At 42.8% G+C, this 18,749-nt stretch overlaps 1 protein-coding gene across 1 annotated transcript in view; it reads right to left on the bottom strand.

Annotated features, from left to right (window-relative positions):
* The window catches only part of CDH17 (cadherin 17), a 56,886-nt gene that overhangs the window by 23,429 nt on the left and 14,708 nt on the right, over nt 1-18,749 (bottom strand). The window contains exons 4-10 of the mRNA XM_004697715.2: nt 17,766-17,904; nt 14,754-14,912; nt 14,445-14,644; nt 12,382-12,513; nt 11,970-12,120; nt 9,153-9,368; nt 4,430-4,506 (exon numbers count right to left, since the gene is read on the bottom strand). Of these exons, the coding sequence (XP_004697772.1) occupies nt 4,430-4,506; nt 9,153-9,368; nt 11,970-12,120; nt 12,382-12,513; nt 14,445-14,644; nt 14,754-14,912; nt 17,766-17,904 (1,074 nt within the window). The remainder of the gene's footprint in view (nt 1-4,429; nt 4,507-9,152; nt 9,369-11,969; nt 12,121-12,381; nt 12,514-14,444; nt 14,645-14,753; nt 14,913-17,765; nt 17,905-18,749) is intronic.

Genomic DNA, 18,749 nt, shown 5'->3' with positions numbered 1-18,749 from the left:
AGTTAGCCTCATGGGTGTTTATAAAGGAACACATCTCAGAGAGCTACTCTGAGCAATTTCCCTCAGTCCAATTGCTTTGTACCTGTAATTAATATGCTTACAGTAATGGCATACATAAGATCATTGGTGGCACGGGCCTTAAAGCACTAGGCTGTTACCCAAACGGTGGATGTTTGGAATCTACCAGCTGCAACTTAGGAGAAAGATTAGACTACCTGTTCTGATAAAGATGAACCGTCTTGGACACTCTCTATACAGGGTCCCTACGAGTCAGAGTGCACATGATGGCAGTGGGCTTGGATTTTCATTTTCTTATATTTGGAATATTTAAAAACGTAACTGGTACTTTTTTACATACATTATTTTAATTAATTCTTAAATCAGCCAAAACATAGTCATGAGCACACTTTGTAGTCAAACACCTTGGGGATGCCACTTAGATGACCCATTTACGAGTTGGGGGATGTAGTAGTTAGATGGTATTATGTCAACTTGAAGAAGGATGAAAGTATAGGGGTAGAATCCAGCCTGTCAATAAGGTCACAGTTTGATGATGCCTCCTTAGGGGTGTGGCATTCTTTTAAGTGGAGGAAACTGGGAATCTCCCTCTCTGTTCCTTCACCTGCCTGCTTGCTGGGCCTCTGCTGCCAACTCTTACAGCTGCAGATGCCCGGCCATATTTCCACTGACCAGATCCATAAGGCTCTGCATCCACCAACCTGTGATCTCCTGCATTTTGCATTATTGCATGGGGCTACTTGAGTCTAAAGAGGGACTTGTGTTCTAGTATTGGACTTAAGGACTTAATAGATTAGGCTAGGATGCCTTCTTCATCTATAATTACTTCTTGATATAAAGATCTTTCTTATACATAGTATCACTGAATTTCTTTCTCTGAGCAATCCAGCCTAACACAGGGGACTTGTACCAAGTTACTTCTTTAAGTCTCAGTTTTCTCAGCTGTCCAGTAGAGAGAATAATGTCAAGAGAATCTAATTTACATTTGCTAGGAAGAGACATAATGCAAATTCCCTAAATGCCTGGAACATAGTAAATGCTCAAGACAGATAAAATTGTACTCCCTATGAAGTAGCTATATTGCCATGTTCGTTCACCAAAAGCAGAGAGTTTAAACATAACCAGGTTCACATAGCACATGCGGCACAGAGTTAGTATGCAAACACACATTTGTTCACATTCCAAACCTGTGTTGTTATTTTAAAACATTTTTAATTATTATTTTTTACTTTTTTAATCATTTTATTGGGGGCTCATACAACTCATCACAATCCATCCATCCATCCATGTGTCAAGCACACTTGTACATTTGTTGCCCTCATCATTCTCAAAGCATTTGCCTTCTACTAGAGCTCCTCATTTCTTTCCTTCCCTTCCCCCACCCCCCTCCATCAGGAACCCTTGATAATTTATAAATTATTATTATTTTGTCATATCTTACACTGTCTGATGTCTCCCTTCACCCACTTTTCTGTTGTCCATTCCCTAAGGATGTGTGTGTGTATATATAATTATAAGGATATATATATCCTTGTAATTGGTTCCCCTTTCTACCCCACCTTCCCTCCACCTTCCAGGTATCATCACTCTCAGCACTTGTCCTGAATGGTTTATCTGTCCTGGATTCCCTGTGATTCCAGTTCCTATCTGTACCAGTGTACATGCTCTGGTCTAGTTGGATTTGCAAGGTAGAATTGGGATCATGATGGAGGGGGTGGTGAGCATTTAGGAACTAGAAGAAGGTTGTGTATTTCATCATTGCTACACTGCACCCTGACTGGCTTGTCTCCTCTCCATGACTCTTCTGTAAAGGGATATCCAGTTGCCTATAGATGGGGTTGGGTCCCCAATCTGCATGCCCCCTCATTCACAATATTTGATTTTTTGTTCTTTGATGCCTGATATATGATCTCTTTGACACCTCATGATCACACAGGCTGATTGGTTATTCCATGTAAGCTTTGTTGCTTCTGAGCTAGATGGCGGCTTATTTACCTTCAAGCCTTTAAGACCCCAGATGCTATATCTTTTGATAGCCGGGCACCATCAGCTTTCTTCACCACATTTGCTTATGCACCCACTTTTTCTTCAGCAATTGTGTTGGAAAGGTGAGCATCATGGACTGCCAGGTTAATAGAACAAAGTGTTCTTGCATTGAGGGAGTACTTGAGTGGAGGCCAAATGTCCATCTGCTACCTTAACACTAAACCTATAAATATATGCACATAGATCCATTTCCCCATCATCATATACAAATATACTTATATATGTACATGCCTGTATTTAGACCTCTATAAATACCCTTTGCCTCCTAGTTCTTTCCTCTATTTCCTTTGACTTTCCGCTTGTCCCACTATCATGCTCAATCTTCATTTGGGTTTCAATAATTCCTCTTGGTTACATTGCTTTTGATCAATCCCTACCAGGCCTCTTACACCCGCCTTGCCACTGGTTTTTGATCACTTGTTGTTCCCTTGTCCCTGAGTTAGTTAACACGACTTCCTTTCGCCCACCTGCCCCTCTCCTATGTCCCCCCCACCAACCATCCTTGTTTTCTCCTTCAAATTGTTTATCCAGCCTATCTTATCTAGATAGACCTGCAGAGATAATAATATGCACACAAAAAACAAGACAGAGCAAAACAAATCAACAAAAGAAAAGAAAACAACAACAACCACCAAAAAACCAATTACAATAAAAAAGAAAAGCCTGTAAATAGTTCAAGGTCTGTTTGTTGACCTTTAGCAGTGATCTGGGCCATCTCCTAGTTCTCACTGAATAGCCTCCAGGTCATTTCTCTTGGCATCAGCATCTTAAAGGTGGTAGTAAGTGTGGTCCAGGAGAGGATCATAGCAATGAAAGAAGCAGGTTCTTTTTGTCCCTATAACCCAGAGCTGATCTCTGCACTCTGAGATCAAACTTCCCCTGCCTTCACAATGCCAGGAAATTCTTAACTCTCAATCTAAGAAATGCCATCTAGATGTAACACAGAAAACCCTGATTCGGAGAGGGACTGAAAGCCCCAAGAGAGTGGAGGCTGAGAAGACATGTACTCTATTTCATGCTTGCTTAACCTCAGTGCCTATTACACAAGTTACAACTATCCATGCCTCTTACTGCCCCAAGCCCCCTCATAAATCAATTCCCTTTCTTTCTCACAACCTCGTCTCTATTTTGATTTATGAATGGTATCTCATGGCTCTAGAGTGCTTCACAACCGATTTCAAGCATGACCTACCAATTGAGCTAAATGAGCTCCTCTCTGTTTCAAAAGAAACAAATGGAGACATCTCTTTTAACAGAAGCAGTGATAAAACTATCGTCATGTCTAGAGTGCACAACAATAATAAGTAGTCACTTGCATTTTTCGGATGTCTTACACTGATCTTTTTCTCAGCCTCATTCTGACCAATTTCTCCTATTTCTTGAAAAAGTCTTGAGCACAGTTTTGTTTAAGCTAGAGATTGGTTTGCTTTTTCTCTTATCCAATTATTTGAAAATGAGTTAAAATTTTGACATTCCATCATGATCCCAATTCTACCTTACAAATATGGCTAGACCAGAGGATGTACACTGGTACAGATAGGAACCAGAAACACAGGGAATCCAGGACAAATGATCCTTTCAGGACCAGTGCTGAAAGTGGTGATACCAGGAGGGTGTAGGGAAGGTGGGGTAGAAAGGGGAAGCCGATTAGGTTACATGTAACCTCCTCCCTAACAACAAAAAAGTGGGTGAAGGGAGACATCAGACAGTGTAAGATATGACAAAATAATAGTTTATAAATTATCGAGGGTTCACGGAGGGCAGGGTGGATGGGGAGGGAAGGGAAAAATGAGGAGCGGATACCAAGGGCTCAAGTAAAAAGCAAATATTTTGAGAATGATGAGGGCAACGAATGTACACATGTGCTTGACATACAATGGATGGATGGATTGTGATAAGAGTTTTATGAGCTCTCAATAAAATGATTTTTTTTAAATGTAAAGCCAAAAGAAAAACTATAACATTCCAAATGTGAAAATTCTTTTTTAGTAAATATGAATATTTGAGATCCATCCGTAGTCTGTTTATTGTCCTAATACACACAGAATTTATACCAACAAACCCTAAGTAACCACACAAGTATTTTTCAATGGGGCAGAGTGTGGCTTTTATTTTTAAGCTGTTCTCTGTATCCAGGAGCTGTGGGCTGGCGTTTATAACCGGACAGTCTCAGATAACAACAAGGGCTGTGGCTCCCTGAAGATTTCCACTGGAGATGTTGCCTGGTTTCCTGCTGGTGTGTGCGCTAGCTGTGAAGTTTGGCATTTTTCCTAATCATGGCCTGTGTCTTTCTCAAGCAGTAAGTAGCCATCTGGTAAGATTTTTTTTTTTTTAAAGTAAGGATAAAAAGGCGGCAACTACTTACATTCGATTTTTCAAAGATGGGGATCTGATCATTGATATCAATAACGTTGATTTGCAGAGGACAGAGGGTCTTGAAATCTGAAAATCAAAGTCACAGAAACTTTCGCTGAAAATCATGCACCAAAACTAGAAGCCTGTAAGAACACCACTGTTAAGTCAGAGAACCGTCACAGCCATTCCCCGCTGCCCTGGTCACCACCACCTGCACACACAAGTAGAGGCAGGCCTCCGACAGGGGGCCCTCTCTGGACGCCGTCATCGCCCTTTGTCTGCTCCCAACCTAGGTGCGTGTTGTGCCGAAGCAGGGTGATTCCTTCTTTGGGAAGCAGTCTCTCCTTCACTGACTGGTGAAACTTACATAGCCTTCCAAGCCCAGTGCAAATCCATGCTTCCAGAAAGCCTTCGCTGACCTCCTCCTCTTCTTTGAATATGGCCGAGCACAGACTGCCCTCCAGGTCTTCCGCTCAGCATCTGCCAAAGGATCGGGCTGACCACCCTGGTCATCATTGTTCTGTTGTAAGGGGCCATCGAATGGGTTGCGACTCACTGTGGCCCCATGTACAGGTGCCATCCTCCCAATTGTCAGGTTGCAGCCACTGGGTTGGGGTAGCTCCTCAAAAGTTGTCCTTTTTCTCTGCCCTTCTACTTGACCAAGCATAATGTCCTTTTCTAGGGACTGGTCTCTCCTGGTGACATGGTCAAAGTATGTGAGAAGTCACGTCGTCCTCGCTTCTCAGGAGCATTCTAGCTGCGTGTCTTCCATGCAGTTGGTTCGGTACTTCTCATATTCTTTGCCAGCACCTAGTTCCAAGACATTGGGGGTGGGAGGGGGCACCACAGACTGAAGAATTTCAAGGACTGGCCCTGGCCATTGAAAGATCAAGTCAAAAACAGCAGGGTCGATCTAAGTCCAAGTTAAGCCTGCTGTGGGATGGAGACATGAGTGCTGGGAGATCGGGTAAGGGCACCAGGACAGATGGGCAGAAGAAGACGCAGAGGGAGAGAAGAAACACAAACGCCAGGCTTTTCTTGGGGCGGTCGTTGTCTCAACCACAATATTCTGTGTCCTCCAATTCGGGGCGGAGGACCTGCAGAAAAGCACGTGCTAGAAGTGTTCAGAGAAGAAAAGGCAATGGACTGAGAGAGCAGGGAAAGCCTCTGGACGGACTTCCTTGACCTGGGCTTGGGAGGCAATGTAAGTTTCACCAGTCTGAGTTCTGGCCTCCCATTTCTGAAATCCCCACCCCTGCCCCTTATCAGAGCTTGTGCTTCTGTGCCTCCGCCATCTTATCTATAAAATGTGGAGAGCAACGGAACCTAGGTTCCTGACATTATACAAACCGTTAGTGTTTTAAGCACGAATAGCTGTATTGAGTGCTCGGCTCCCACAAAGCATCACCGTGACTTCATGATGGAGATACTACTGTTTCCCAGTTTACAGATGCGGAGAGCAAGACACAGAAAAGTTAAACAACTTGAACATGGTCACCGACTAGGCAGGGCTTGAGGCAGGGTTCAACTCCATGCACTGGCTATTCTCCCTTCGCCCTTCAGTCTGCTCTCCACCCTGCCCTGCCCCAGAGAGGCTGACCTTCGCAAGGGCGCCCAAGGATGCCCTCGCCTCTGGAAAAAGCTCGGTTCTGCTACTGGGTGACACGCAGAGGTTACGGGAGCCGCAGCAAGAGAGCACCCTTCTCTTCTCGCTCTGCTACAGCAGGCCTTGCTCCTTCAGGGAACGCTCCCTTCTCCTGCCTCTTCAGACCATGGAAGCGTAAAAGCCACCAGCCTCCGTGCGCTTCACACTTTTTATTGGTTTCCCTTAACGCCCTACTACCTTCACAAATGATTCCCTTCTCTTTTCAGGTCCCCCTTAGAAAGAGTTGGCCAGTTTTCCCTCTGGGATCCTGCTGAATATACCCAGGCAGTTCCATTTCACCACATACTGTAATTATAATCTAATTATAAGTAAAGTCGTGTTGACTAAGTCTGGGTTTAGTCCCTAGAACACCATGGGCAGCACAAGTGTCTGATGATTATGACGGAGGGTCTAGGGCAGTGGTTCTCAACCTGTGGGTCGCAACCCCTTTGGGGGTCGAATGACCCTTTCACAGGGGTCACCTAAGGCCATCGGAAAACACATTATTTCCGATGGTCTTAGGAACTGAGACGCTGCTCCTCATCTGTCTCCAGGTGGGTCCACACACATGCAGGTCCACCCACCCATGCTACACCATGCTTCAAGACAAAATTTCATTTATTTGTCATTAGAAATAAATATTTCACAATATATAATTACATATTGTCTTTGTGATTAATCACTATGCTTTAATTATGTTCACTTTGTAACAATGAAAATACATCCTGCATATCAGATATTTACATTATGATTCATAACAGTAGCAAAATGACAGTTATGAAGTAGTAACAAAAATAATTTGATAGTTGGGGGTCACCACAACATGAGGAACTGTATGAAAGGGTCAAGGCGTTAGGAAGGCTGAGAACCACTGCTCTAGGATCTGAACACACAGGCTCACTGCTCTTATTTGGGCCAGCAGGTGGCCTCCTCAGTGGCCTCTGAGTTTATGTGACACAAAGTGAATTACAGCCTCGCCGCTAAATTTCTGTGTGCATAACTGGACTGAATTCCATCCACACACATAGGTTATTCGTATACAAATATATTTTATAATCTGGTCCATATTTTTGACAGATGTATTCATTCACATGCATAGTTTATGCTTTTGATTTTCACTCTTTGCTCTAATAGCTTCAAACTGCTTCATTTCCCCCATGAGTTTGCCCATGGAGTGCCTACTTTTCCATGGACCCTATGTTACTCTGTAACCCGTCATAGTCCTCCTTCAAAATCTATCTCAGTGGTGCTGAAATAACAAAAAGCCTTACTGGCTCTCTCTGGCTACAGAATCACTGTATACGTTTTTTGCAAATTCCTTTAGTCTCATGTCCATCTCCTCTACCAGAACGAGTGTCCCTTGAGGTCAGACGCTAAGTCTTACTCATTTCAACATCTCTAATACCTTGCATGTTGCCTTCAACAAGATAAATGTTCACTAGGTGCTTGTTGACAGAATGGATGACTGATGGTACGAAATTTTTAGTTCATAGTGAATATAGATGATCCATCATACTCACTCTGATGTACCTCTTCACATAATATTAGACAATATTAAGTCCTCATAACCTGCCTAACTACTTGGTTCCAAACTTTCTGTATTGGGGGGCCTGAAAACTCTAGTTCTCCCCAGTATAATGTTTGTGTGATGGTGAGAAATCTTAAGCACAGAGTGAAAGCATGTTCTTTTCTCCTACCCATCTAGGTCATCTGAGCCTCCCACCATGACAATGATTGAATTGTTTGGTAACTCAAAGGAGCTCAAGAAGCCTAGTGACTAAACACTTGGATGCTGGCCCAAAGGTTAGCAGTCTGAACCCATGAGATAGAAAGATAAGGCCGCCTAGAAAGCGTTACAGCTTGGAGAGCATGCGGAGAATTGATACTCAGCCCTATGGTGTCTCAAAGAGTCAGAATCAACTCGACACCAACAGATTTGGTAACCTAAGATTCGGTGGTAGGTAACCCAAGGACAGCGTCTTCGTCTTCTTGTGGGTCAATGAGCAAGGGCATGTGTGTATGGCTGTGCATGTGTGCATTTGCTTGAAAATACATAGTTTGGGGTTTTCGTAAATCAATTTCTCAAGGAATGTTTGGGCCCACGAAGATGAATAACCACAGGCTCTGAGAGCGTGTGAGGAGGGCAGGGTGTCTCCTGACATGGTCCACTGATTCGATAGACGCTCAGGGGAGAAGGGAGAACTTCCCCCAAGGTTCGTTTCTCCTCACTTAACTACAGTGGTGGACTTTAGACTCGGAATTTTCTTAGTCATGATTGTGGTGGCCGTGGTAGATGCCTGGCAGACCTCCAACAAGAGGGACCTTACTTCATAGATGGTCCCGCTGCTGTGCCTGAAATGTATCTCCGCATTTGCCTCCAGGCTCCCCTTCCTATGGCTTTTTCCAGCCAGAAACCGAGTATGGCAGAAAACTAAGGTAGATGCACTTCTGAAGACACAGGACTATAACTGATGATGGCATAAAGGCTTGACGAACTTTCCTTACAATGCTCGGCGGTGTAGATGATTTCCACCCAATATTCCTTCCTTCTCTGTCGTCCTGTCCTAACTCAGGGCCAGTCTTGTATTGGGGTCTGATGGCTCTCAAAGCTCTCCTTGTCCCCCACTCTAGTTTCCTTAATGGTTTTTGTTTAAGTCATGGCACATTCATCTTGAAAGTCTGGGGCCAACACAACAATGTTGCCTGAGCTGTAAGCCTGGCTGTATAATAATCAGCACTGCTTCTACCTTGCATGGGAGGTTGGCACAGGAACCAAAAAATTCTCAAATCACATCATCCTGTGATATTCCAGAAATTAATTGTGGTTATGCATTGGACTGCTACTCACAAGGTCAACAGTTTGAAACTAGCAGCTGCTCTATGGGAGAAAGTTGATGCTTTAGAAGTTTTAAAAGCCTCATAAAAAGTTACTGTGTTGGAAAACCACAGGGGCAGGTCTATCCTGTCCTTATAAGGTTGCTGTGAGTCAGAATCAACTCAATGTCACTAAATTTGGCTTTTTGATTTAACAAGTGATAACTTGAAGGAGAACAATTCTTCTTATTCACCCAGTGCGGGTGATACTAACCGTGGTCAGACACCTCTATCGTTAGGTTGTATAGAGGAGCATCTTGCTTCTTCAAGGATTGCCGAGCCAGCTGGAGCATCCCCCCATAGGATTGAATCAGGAAGAGTCCCTCGTTGGGAACCTTGGGGCTTTGCTCCACAATTGCGTACCGTAAAATACTATTGACGGTGTTTTCTTTATCGATGTCATGAGCAGTAAAAGTCCCAATAGGGTTACCTGTAGAGAGAAAAAAAAGAAGAAAATCCATTCATTACAGGGGTTATTTAAGCTGTTGGAATGGTCTCATTGAATAAGTGGTTTCCTAGAAAATATTGTAAGTAACTTTGGGTAGCCTACCAAGTTCCTTGGATTTATTTTGGTTCTTCTAATCCTTTCCAAGCACATCAGGGGGCTAAATAAGGAGAAACCAGTCTCCTAAGGTTGCATCTATGCACCTTGAAGGGGCAATCGCAGAGTGACTCCACCCAAAAGCTAACCCAGGCCAAAGGCCAGATGTGCTTTCTCTACGCCAGCCTACAGTTTACGGTTCCTGTCAGTGTCTCAGTCCAGGAGGATCTCAAGGAAGTCAGTGGCCATGACTCAGGGCCCTACTGTGCTTGCAGTGAGCTTCAGTCGGTTCCGGGTCCTGCTGCTCTGTGAGATAGGAATTGTGGGTCTCTTTCCATATAGCAAGGGTCCGGCCTTAGAGCTAAAATGAAGACATCTTATCTGTGGGGCTCCTTTATCCCTCACCCCCATCCTATATCATTTGGCATCCATCAATTTATATAAAAATGAAGCGTTTGGGGGGCAGGGTGCTGTCCACAGTGGAAGTGTGCCATGGCCTGGAGGACCATGAGCAGCAGCATAAGGAGGAGTGCGATGGCAGCTGCTGTTTCGGATTCCACCGGGACCAGGTTACCTTTGCGCTATGCCTGTGGCCTCGTGAGAAAAACATCTGCACGGGAGGACGAAAGAACGATTTGCTGAGTTCTGTGATCCTTTGGTGTCTGTGCAGCCCTGCTTAGACTGCCCGATTCCTGAAGGAAGTCAGCAGACAACAGAAAAGTGGGTGAAGGGAGACCTCGGTCAGTGTAAGACATGAAAAAAAAATAATAATAATTTGTAAATGTTCAATGGATCGTGTGGGATGGAAGGTGAAGGAGAGAGGGGAAAATGAGGAGCTGATGTCAAGGGCTCAAGTAGAAAGAAAATGTTTTGATAATGATGATGGCAACAAATGCACAAATATGCTTGACACAATGGATGGATGGATTGTGATAAGAGTTGTAAGAGCCCCCCCAAAAATGATTTTTTTAAAAAGGGCGAGATCCTTAATGTCCCATTGAAGCTGTAGGACGTGGTAAGGGAAATTCAAGAATTAATACTAGTTTTCCTAAGCCTTCAGGACAAGAGTCTTACAAAATGCGAATGAACTGTTGAATGGAACACTGATTTGCTCTCTAAACATTCATTCAATTCACAATTGTTGGGGGGAAAATAGACACCATATAAATATACTGTAAATATACTGAGGAATAACTTAGATTGTTTTGAGTTTTTATTTGCTTATGTTTCCACCTATGCATGTCTCCTCCACTTAGCTACACGTCCTCCGTGGATGGGACCTTATCTTGTACCTCTTTTGGGCTAAGTATGTAGACTATACTCAAAAGGTATTAGTTGGTAAGAAGGGTTTTTTTTCTCATTTTTTGACTTTTTAATTATTTATTATCAGTTTCAAAATATTTTCCTCCTTCTTGTACTCCTTGATTTCCACTCCCTTGCTGTACCCCCCAGGCACCCTTATTCTTGTTACTGTCTCTCTAGATCCATCCCTTGTGAGTCTCACATACCAAAAAAACAGAAAAATACATAACAGAGTCAAGAAAGTTACCAACAATGACAAACTACAACAGACATAAAACCCTACATATATTAAAAAAAAATTTTTTAAACCACATAAAAACAAAGTGTATCAAAAGGAAGATGAGGTGACAAGGTTTTAACTATTCAAGTCATATTCATCATCTTAATGTATTCCAGTCATTTCTAGAATATTCTCTGATCACCAGGTCATTCTCATCCCTCAATTATGGTTAGAGGGAAATCACCAGAGGTCTATTCCCTGTGTAGATCCTATAAATGTATTTTGGGCTTCCACTGTCATCAATAGCCTTTTGCTCACCAGAATCTCACAATTTGAGCTCTAATACTATTCCCTCCTTCAGATTTGGACTATAGCAGCTACAATCCTTGGATCACGGATGTTGCTATGTTTCTTCCATGTGGGTTTAGTTGACGTCTCACTTAGATGGCTGGTAAGAATTCTTGATCCATCAAGTTCATCATCTAAGACTTTGTGAAAACGATGAAGAACACCCACAAAGTTTATTAGTGCTGCCCAGAAAGCCCTAGAAGCCATTAGTAGACTACAGGCAGTGGATTCATTTGGCCAACGTTGGACCTCTGCATCCACCAGCCTGTGCCCTCTGCTGTCTCTGCATCCTGCTTCCTATTCATCAGCATCCATGAATCAGGAGAAGCCTGACTTGAACTAAACTTGACGTGCCTATTTCTACAACTGTGTAAGCCATTTCTTGATATACATTTCTTTCTATGTAGAACACATACAAGCACCACTAGTTGTGCTTCTCTAGAGAACCCAACCAAACACACTGTGGAACTCCCAACATGCATTCAACCTGTAGATAAGGAAACTGGGTTCCTAATCGCGTCTACTTACCCAACTTTTAGAAAAGGGAGAGGAAAGCAGAGTTACACAATTAACATAAGGAAGATAGTCAGCATAGCATTTTAGCAGCAATCATTTCTTACCTATTCTTTCATTTTCTTGGACCTCAAATACAGTCTTTGTAGAAGGACATGTAGGTGGGTTGTCATTAATGTCTGTAACTTCGACATAAACCTTCACTGCCCTTGCAAGTGGCTTTCCATGCTCATCCTTTGCAACCGCCATAAACACATACTACAACAGGAAGGTCAGAATTAAGACATGACTCCTCACTGTACCCTTTAAAAGGCAGAGAAAATAGCTGTTTCATTTCTGCTTCATTTGCTCCCATAATTACATTTACTTAGAACTGGGAAGTTATTGAATCTTTTAAAAGCCAGTACACGCCGCGACTCAGAATATTTTTTTTTTTTTGCAAAATCAATTTTTTTTCTTTTCTGTAGATGAGCACAAGAATTTTTCTTGCCACTCATGAAGCTTTTCCACTTTACTTACCGATTCCTTTTCTTCTCGGTCCAAGGGCTCAGTCACATAAATATCCCCTTCCTGATCAATTGAAAATGGGAATCTTGGCAGCTTCTCCAATTCGACTAAAGAGTAGTGTGCACCTGGTTCATTCCACCGCACCTATAGGGCCCAAAGTGAATTGTGAGGAAGAGCAGGTGCATCTGTACCAAGAGACTGGACAGGAAGATAACTATGATGTGGTTCTCAGTGGGAAAATCCACGTTTGTATGTCTGCAGGTTCTAATCACAAATGCATAGCATTTTCCATTTTCAACCAAAATAATGTATTTTTTTTTACCCAAACTCTATTGCTTTGAAAAGCTCATTGGGGTGTTTTTCTTCAGTAAGGCAAGGAGGTATTTTCCTTCGCTTTAAATCCTGGGCTATTTTTCTTCACTAAGACCATGGGCAGTCCCCCAAATAGTTTGTGGGCAATTTTTTTTGAATTCTCATTATGATTGTGAAGGCTTTGTATTCATGAACCATCAAAATAAGAAACTAGTGTACTTCATAGATGGCATAGTCTGAAGAAACTAACCCATGATTGACGACAAGCTTCTCAGATCCACTAATGCAGAGGAGTAAGAGACACTTGTGACTAGTTTCCATGATATTATTTAAGTAAGACAAATACATAAGTAAGGCACACTTGGCCCCTCAATGTTTAGCCTTAAAGATTTGCGGGATAAGAATAAGTGCTGACTCTTGGAGTTGTTTTGCAAACAATCTGGTAGAAATAAATAAACTCAATAGTAAGACTAGTCTACTTGCCATAGACAGAGCTTTGCGTGTCTGATATATTAATAGTACTACTAATATGGTGGTTAAGGGTTTCCACCTTGCCAAATACAATTGTTAATGCTCTTGTGTATGGTATTTAATCTTCAAACAGTCCTATGAAGACTGCCCATCACCTGTAACTTTAATATAAATTCAGAAGCTAACAGCCCTGATGGAGCCCAGAGTGTATTTTCAGAATGGAAAGGAAAAGCACAGATGGAGATCAGTAGGGGGAGCTCCTCAGGCAAAGGTTGCTGAGGTAGTTAGTTTATTGTGCCAACCTGGCCAATGAACACATGCGGGATTAATTGAAGGGTGGAGAGATAAATGGCTCAGCGAGCCTTGCCTTTCTTTGTTTCTTGCTCTTTGATCATCGGACCAGTGTGCAGCTGCCTTGCTTGTTCTTTGCCTCAATTTGCAAACTACACTACCTGTGGGAAACCTAACCCATGGACTATGTCACTGTAATTTGAAGTTCCTTCAAGACCTGTTTCATCATACCATTGGAATTTACATCTCTTGAGCTGGGGGCTGTCGGACCCTGTCATCTGGCTGACTGTTGGGGACCTGCCTTGCTGTTTGCTGCCTGTGCCTGGATAGTCTGAATTGCTCTACAGAGGACTACCCAGCGGCCCTCAAGACTTGAAGGCCTGCCAGTGCCTCGCAAATGTCTCACGGGAGTGAGTTGCACTGAGCCATTTATACTGCTTTATAATTTAATTAACTATTTATTTCTTATGCTATATATCTATCTATCTGTATAAATATATATATTAAATTATTAGCATTCTGGTTTTGTTTCTCTAGAGAACCTTTTCTAACACAGTTGTTTACTTGACTCTATTCCCCTTGATGAGTTCCATCTCTGCCTTCAGTTTCTGATGGGGTGAATCTATTAGAGCAACGGTCTTACCCACAAGAATCCTCAGCCTTTCAAAAACATTTGTAACCCCAAATCCAAACTTGATAGATGCACATATGCAACCCACTCCAGGGCAGCCATGTCCCAGACTTCCAACAGGGATCAATAGGCAGCAGTGGTATTGACTTTGACCTTGAAAATCAGAGAAGTTCTCCTTTAAAGTTCAAATGTTTATCTGAATCCAAATGCTCTGACCACAGTGGTAAACTCCAGAGACATTGTCTCAATTTGCTTTAGAATTTTGTTATGCAAAAATCTACCTAACAAGTGTGTAAAGAAGACCATGAACCTTGGTCTCAACTGAGGAGGGCATTAATCTAGTGGGACCTTGGTGTTTCTTGTGCGTTACCTGAGTGATTTTGATGGGGTGAGGTTCAGTGGAGTTTTCTTCAATTTTCACAGGCTCTGGTTCTTTCCAAATATTCTCCTTCACTACAATATCCACAGATGTGGTGTCACTGAAAGAATTCTCACTCTGGCCTTCCATATCCTTCACTGAGACCACCAGACTGTAGAAAGAATTCTGCATAGGATCCAGTTTCCAAGCTCCTATGAAACATATGGGAGAAGGAAAAAGGAGTTGTCTCTAAAGGCGATATAGACATAGGGCCCTCTCTCTGACTCAGAGGGTCCTATAAAGACAGCCCGTTAGACTTACCTTCTGGGGTAAGTGAGATTCCCCCTGTTTTATTGTTGATCTGAAAGTACTTAATGTTGTCAATCTGGGGAAGTTGGATGAGAATTTGATAAAAAAGCTGGCCATTGGGAGTGGCTGGATCATCCAAGTCTGTAGCATTGACGTATACGAAGGGCTTCCCTGTTTAACAAAATGTACCCAGGGGAGGAAAGAAAAGATAATTAAAACCAAAACTGAAATCAATTCTTGCCTTCTCAGGGATAGGCATAGAATAAGGAAAGGTGTTATCATTCATATCAGTAAGGAAGGAAATCTTTATTCTGCTTTCTTTTCTTATAACATGGTCCTCAAAATGCGATCCTGGGACCTCTGAGACTTCCTAAGACTGTTTCAAGGGAGTGAAAAAGCACGCATGCATAAAAGGTCCTCTTATACTACAAGATGGTATGATATGTTTTGCTGGAAAAGAATACAAAACATGTTGCTGATAGGCTTTCAGAATCCACATTGCAACTAATTTTTAAGAAATCACTACTTGTCAAATTATGGTATTGTATCAAAGAATGTCTGAAGTTATATCTTACTGTAAAAGAAAACATCTTTGCCTTTCCAACTCTATCGATGTAAGGCTAATATTTATTCATATTTCTGACAGTTACATAATCTCCTGTCAACTTGAGGGAAGGGGTGGAATCCAGCCTGTCAATCAGGTCATAGCCAACCATGCCTCTGTGTGGGCATGCCTTCTCCTGAGGACTCTGGGAACTTCTTCTTCCTCCCCTGAAGGTGGGACACACCCTCTCTCTGTTTTCCTTTTCCTGATGTTGAGACACTCAGAGAGCTGGAGGAGACACGTGGAAACCCGCACCAGCGTTGAGATGCTTCCACTGCCACTGAATCCACAAGACCTTCTACCCACTGGCCCGTGATCTTCCTGCATTCGGCATCATTGCCTGTGCTGCATGAGTCTGAAGAGGAGTTTATGGACTAGTATCAGACATATGGGCTAATATCGGACTTATCGACTTGATCTGGCCTAGGCTGGGATGCTTTCTCAATATACAATTGCTCTTTTATATAAAGCTCTTTGACATATCCACGAGTGACAATGTTCTTTGACTAACATCACAACAAGATGAATGTATAAATAGACATGAGAACCCTGTTGTTTTTCAGCCATTAAAGATACTTAAAAAAATTAAAACAATTCTATTTTGCTCACTAGTTTTTTGTGTGGTTTGGCAAAATAGAGGGTTTTCCATTAAGAAGTAATTGTTGAAATGAATTCATTGAGGGATTAAAGCCACTGACGTCCTGGAGCCAGTCCATAGGGTCCATCATTAACCATCCGGAACTGCATATAGGCTGTGGTGAGGGAATTTTCACCATGAAATGAGCGACTGCTACAAATCAGGACTTTCCCTCCTCACAGGCAGTCACTCCGTATTTGTCAGCACACCACTGGCTATAATACACACATCCAAAGGATGTCGTCCTTTGTGAGCCCACATCATTTTGAATAGAACAAACGAATCCTGAAACAAAAGAAGGAGGGGCATTGCCTCCTAACAGCCGTGGTCAGCAAACTGGGGCTCAAGAGCCACGTGTGGCTCTTTTGGTACATGCCTGTGGCTCTGAAAATGAAAATAAAACTATCATGGTTTCATTTTCAGATAATAGGGATTTTATTTGTTTATAAAAATATAGTTATGACTCGTGTGATTTTTAAGTTGTTGTGAGGGACAGGATTGACTCTTCCATCTCAAAAGTTTGCTGACCCCTATTCCAGAAGATTATATTGGTGAAAAGATGAAGGGTCAGATTTAGGGAAGGATTTTTACTTAGCAGATTTAATCAGTGAATCTTTGATAGGCAACCTCACAGACAGGGACGGGGAAATTGCCCTGTATAGTAAAGAGGAGGAGCCATGGTGGTATAGTGATTGGTTATGCGTTGGTCTGTGATCTGCAGGGTTGGCAGTTAGAAACCACCAGCAGCTCCACAGGGAAAAGACAGGGCTGTCTACTCCTGTAAAGTGACAGTCTCAGAAAACCACGGGGGTTGAGAGGGGTGTGTGTTATGAATCAGCATCGACTCCACGGTGGTGAGTTTGGTATTGAGTAAAGAGGCAAAAATCAGTGAGTTTATGGAAATGGCCAAGAATCTTGTGAGAACCAATCCTCATTTTTGCTTTGTACCCTGTTATGATGTCATATTTCTTCATCTACCCAATTCTGTGCATGCACGTATGCCTTGGTGAGAGGGTCTTGTGGAAATAAAGAAAGAAGGCCAATACTCGTACAGAGAGAAAGAACCACACGTAGCTGGGGATTGGACATGAGTTGAGAGAAAGAACTGGGAGCCGGCGGTGATCATGAGGAAGAAATTCTTGAATGGATATGGGATAGTGAGCTTGCACTTCCTTTTCCCAACAGTCCTAGTCCAAGTCTTACCCTAAAGCATTGGTCTCTTGCTCACCCGCTCCTACCCAAGAAATTGTTGGCAATGTCTGGAGAAATTTTGGTTGTCATCATTTGGGGAGTTAGGAGCAACTACTGGCGTCTGGTGGGTAGACCTCAGGGATATTTGTAAGCATTCTAACAAAACATGGGATAGCTGTATATACATATATACAATTTAATTCTCAGGACCAAAGAGTCCAGTAGTGCCAAGATTGGGAATCCATGTTTTGCGGCAATAGGGATAGTAGAACAACTCCACAAGAATCCTAAAGACAAGCAAAACCAGGGGCCTTGGAGCCCACTCCAACTTAAGGGGACCGATGTGTGTCAGAGACAACCTATGCTCTACAGTTTTCAATTATTGACTCCTTTAGAAGATCGCCATGCCTTTTTAAAAATACGCCTCTGGGTGAACTTGAACCTCCAAGCTTTAAATTAATGGTCAAGTGGATTAATCATTTGCACCACTAACTAAGAGAGTAAGTGGTCAGCGCTGCTATCATGCATAAAATTCTGCTTTGTCTGATACCCTTCTCCCTCTCCAAATTCTCTTGAGGATCCTTCATATTACCTGGTCGGGAATTCTGCCTCACTGAGGCTTCATACTTTTGCTGGAGAAATGTGGGTCGGTTGTCATTGATGTCCTTCACTTCTATGGTGATTGGGACAGGGCCTTCCACTGTCCTCCCATGGGCATCCAGGGATGTAACCTGATGTTGGAGGGAAATGGAAAGCACATTGGTGGTACTAGACTTTATAGCACATGCTCTGAAGTGACTGGAGGGAATGTTGGGCTCTACGAGCCAGTGGTCTGGTGGCAGGTGGGGATAAAGATATCTCACAAAAGGCCCATTTGGAGTCACCAGCCTCCTATCCTCTAGGTTGACTATCATCAGAAAAATACCTCGTCCATTTTAGCAAGATGTGGAGAAATTGAAACTCTGGTGCAGCGTTGGAGATGTAAAATGGCGAAGCCACTGTGGACAATGGTTTTGTATTTCCTCAAAGAGTTAAACATAGTATTACCACATAACCCAGCAATTCCACTCATCCATGTAGTCCCAAGGGACTGAGAGCAGAGAACCAGACAACCAAAAGTTGGAGACAACAGAAGAATGGAAACAAACGTGGTTTCTGCGTACATGGGAATATTATCCTGAAATGAAATCCTGAAATGCTCGATGGAAATGAATTCTGTTACATTATGGATAGACCTTGAAAATGCTATGCTGAATGAAAAAAATCAGACAAAAAGGATAAATAGATAACCCCATGTATATAAAATATTAAGAATAGACGTGCATGCAGAGGCCAAAGTTTATTAGTATTTACCAGGTACTGGGGGTAGGAAGCAGTGGGAGTTCTTGTTGAAGGGGTACCGAGTGGGGTGATGTAAAACCTGTGGAAATGAGGAGTGATGACGGTGGTGCAACACGTGCATGTTACTGTTGTTGTCAGGTGCTGTCAAGTCTGTTCTGTCTCCTAGCGACCCTGTGTACCACAGGACAAAACACTGCTGCGTCCTGTGCCCTCCTCACAATCGTTTTTATGTTTG

Source organism: Echinops telfairi, unplaced genomic scaffold (assembly GCF_000313985.2).
Source record: "Echinops telfairi isolate 266 unplaced genomic scaffold, ASM31398v2 ScPeMD7_1;HRSCAF=3_0, whole genome shotgun sequence".
Lineage (NCBI taxonomy): Eukaryota > Metazoa > Chordata > Mammalia > Afrosoricida > Tenrecidae > Echinops > Echinops telfairi.
Note: the sequence above shows the minus strand (reverse complement) of the source record. Positions and strands in the feature narration are given on the sequence as shown.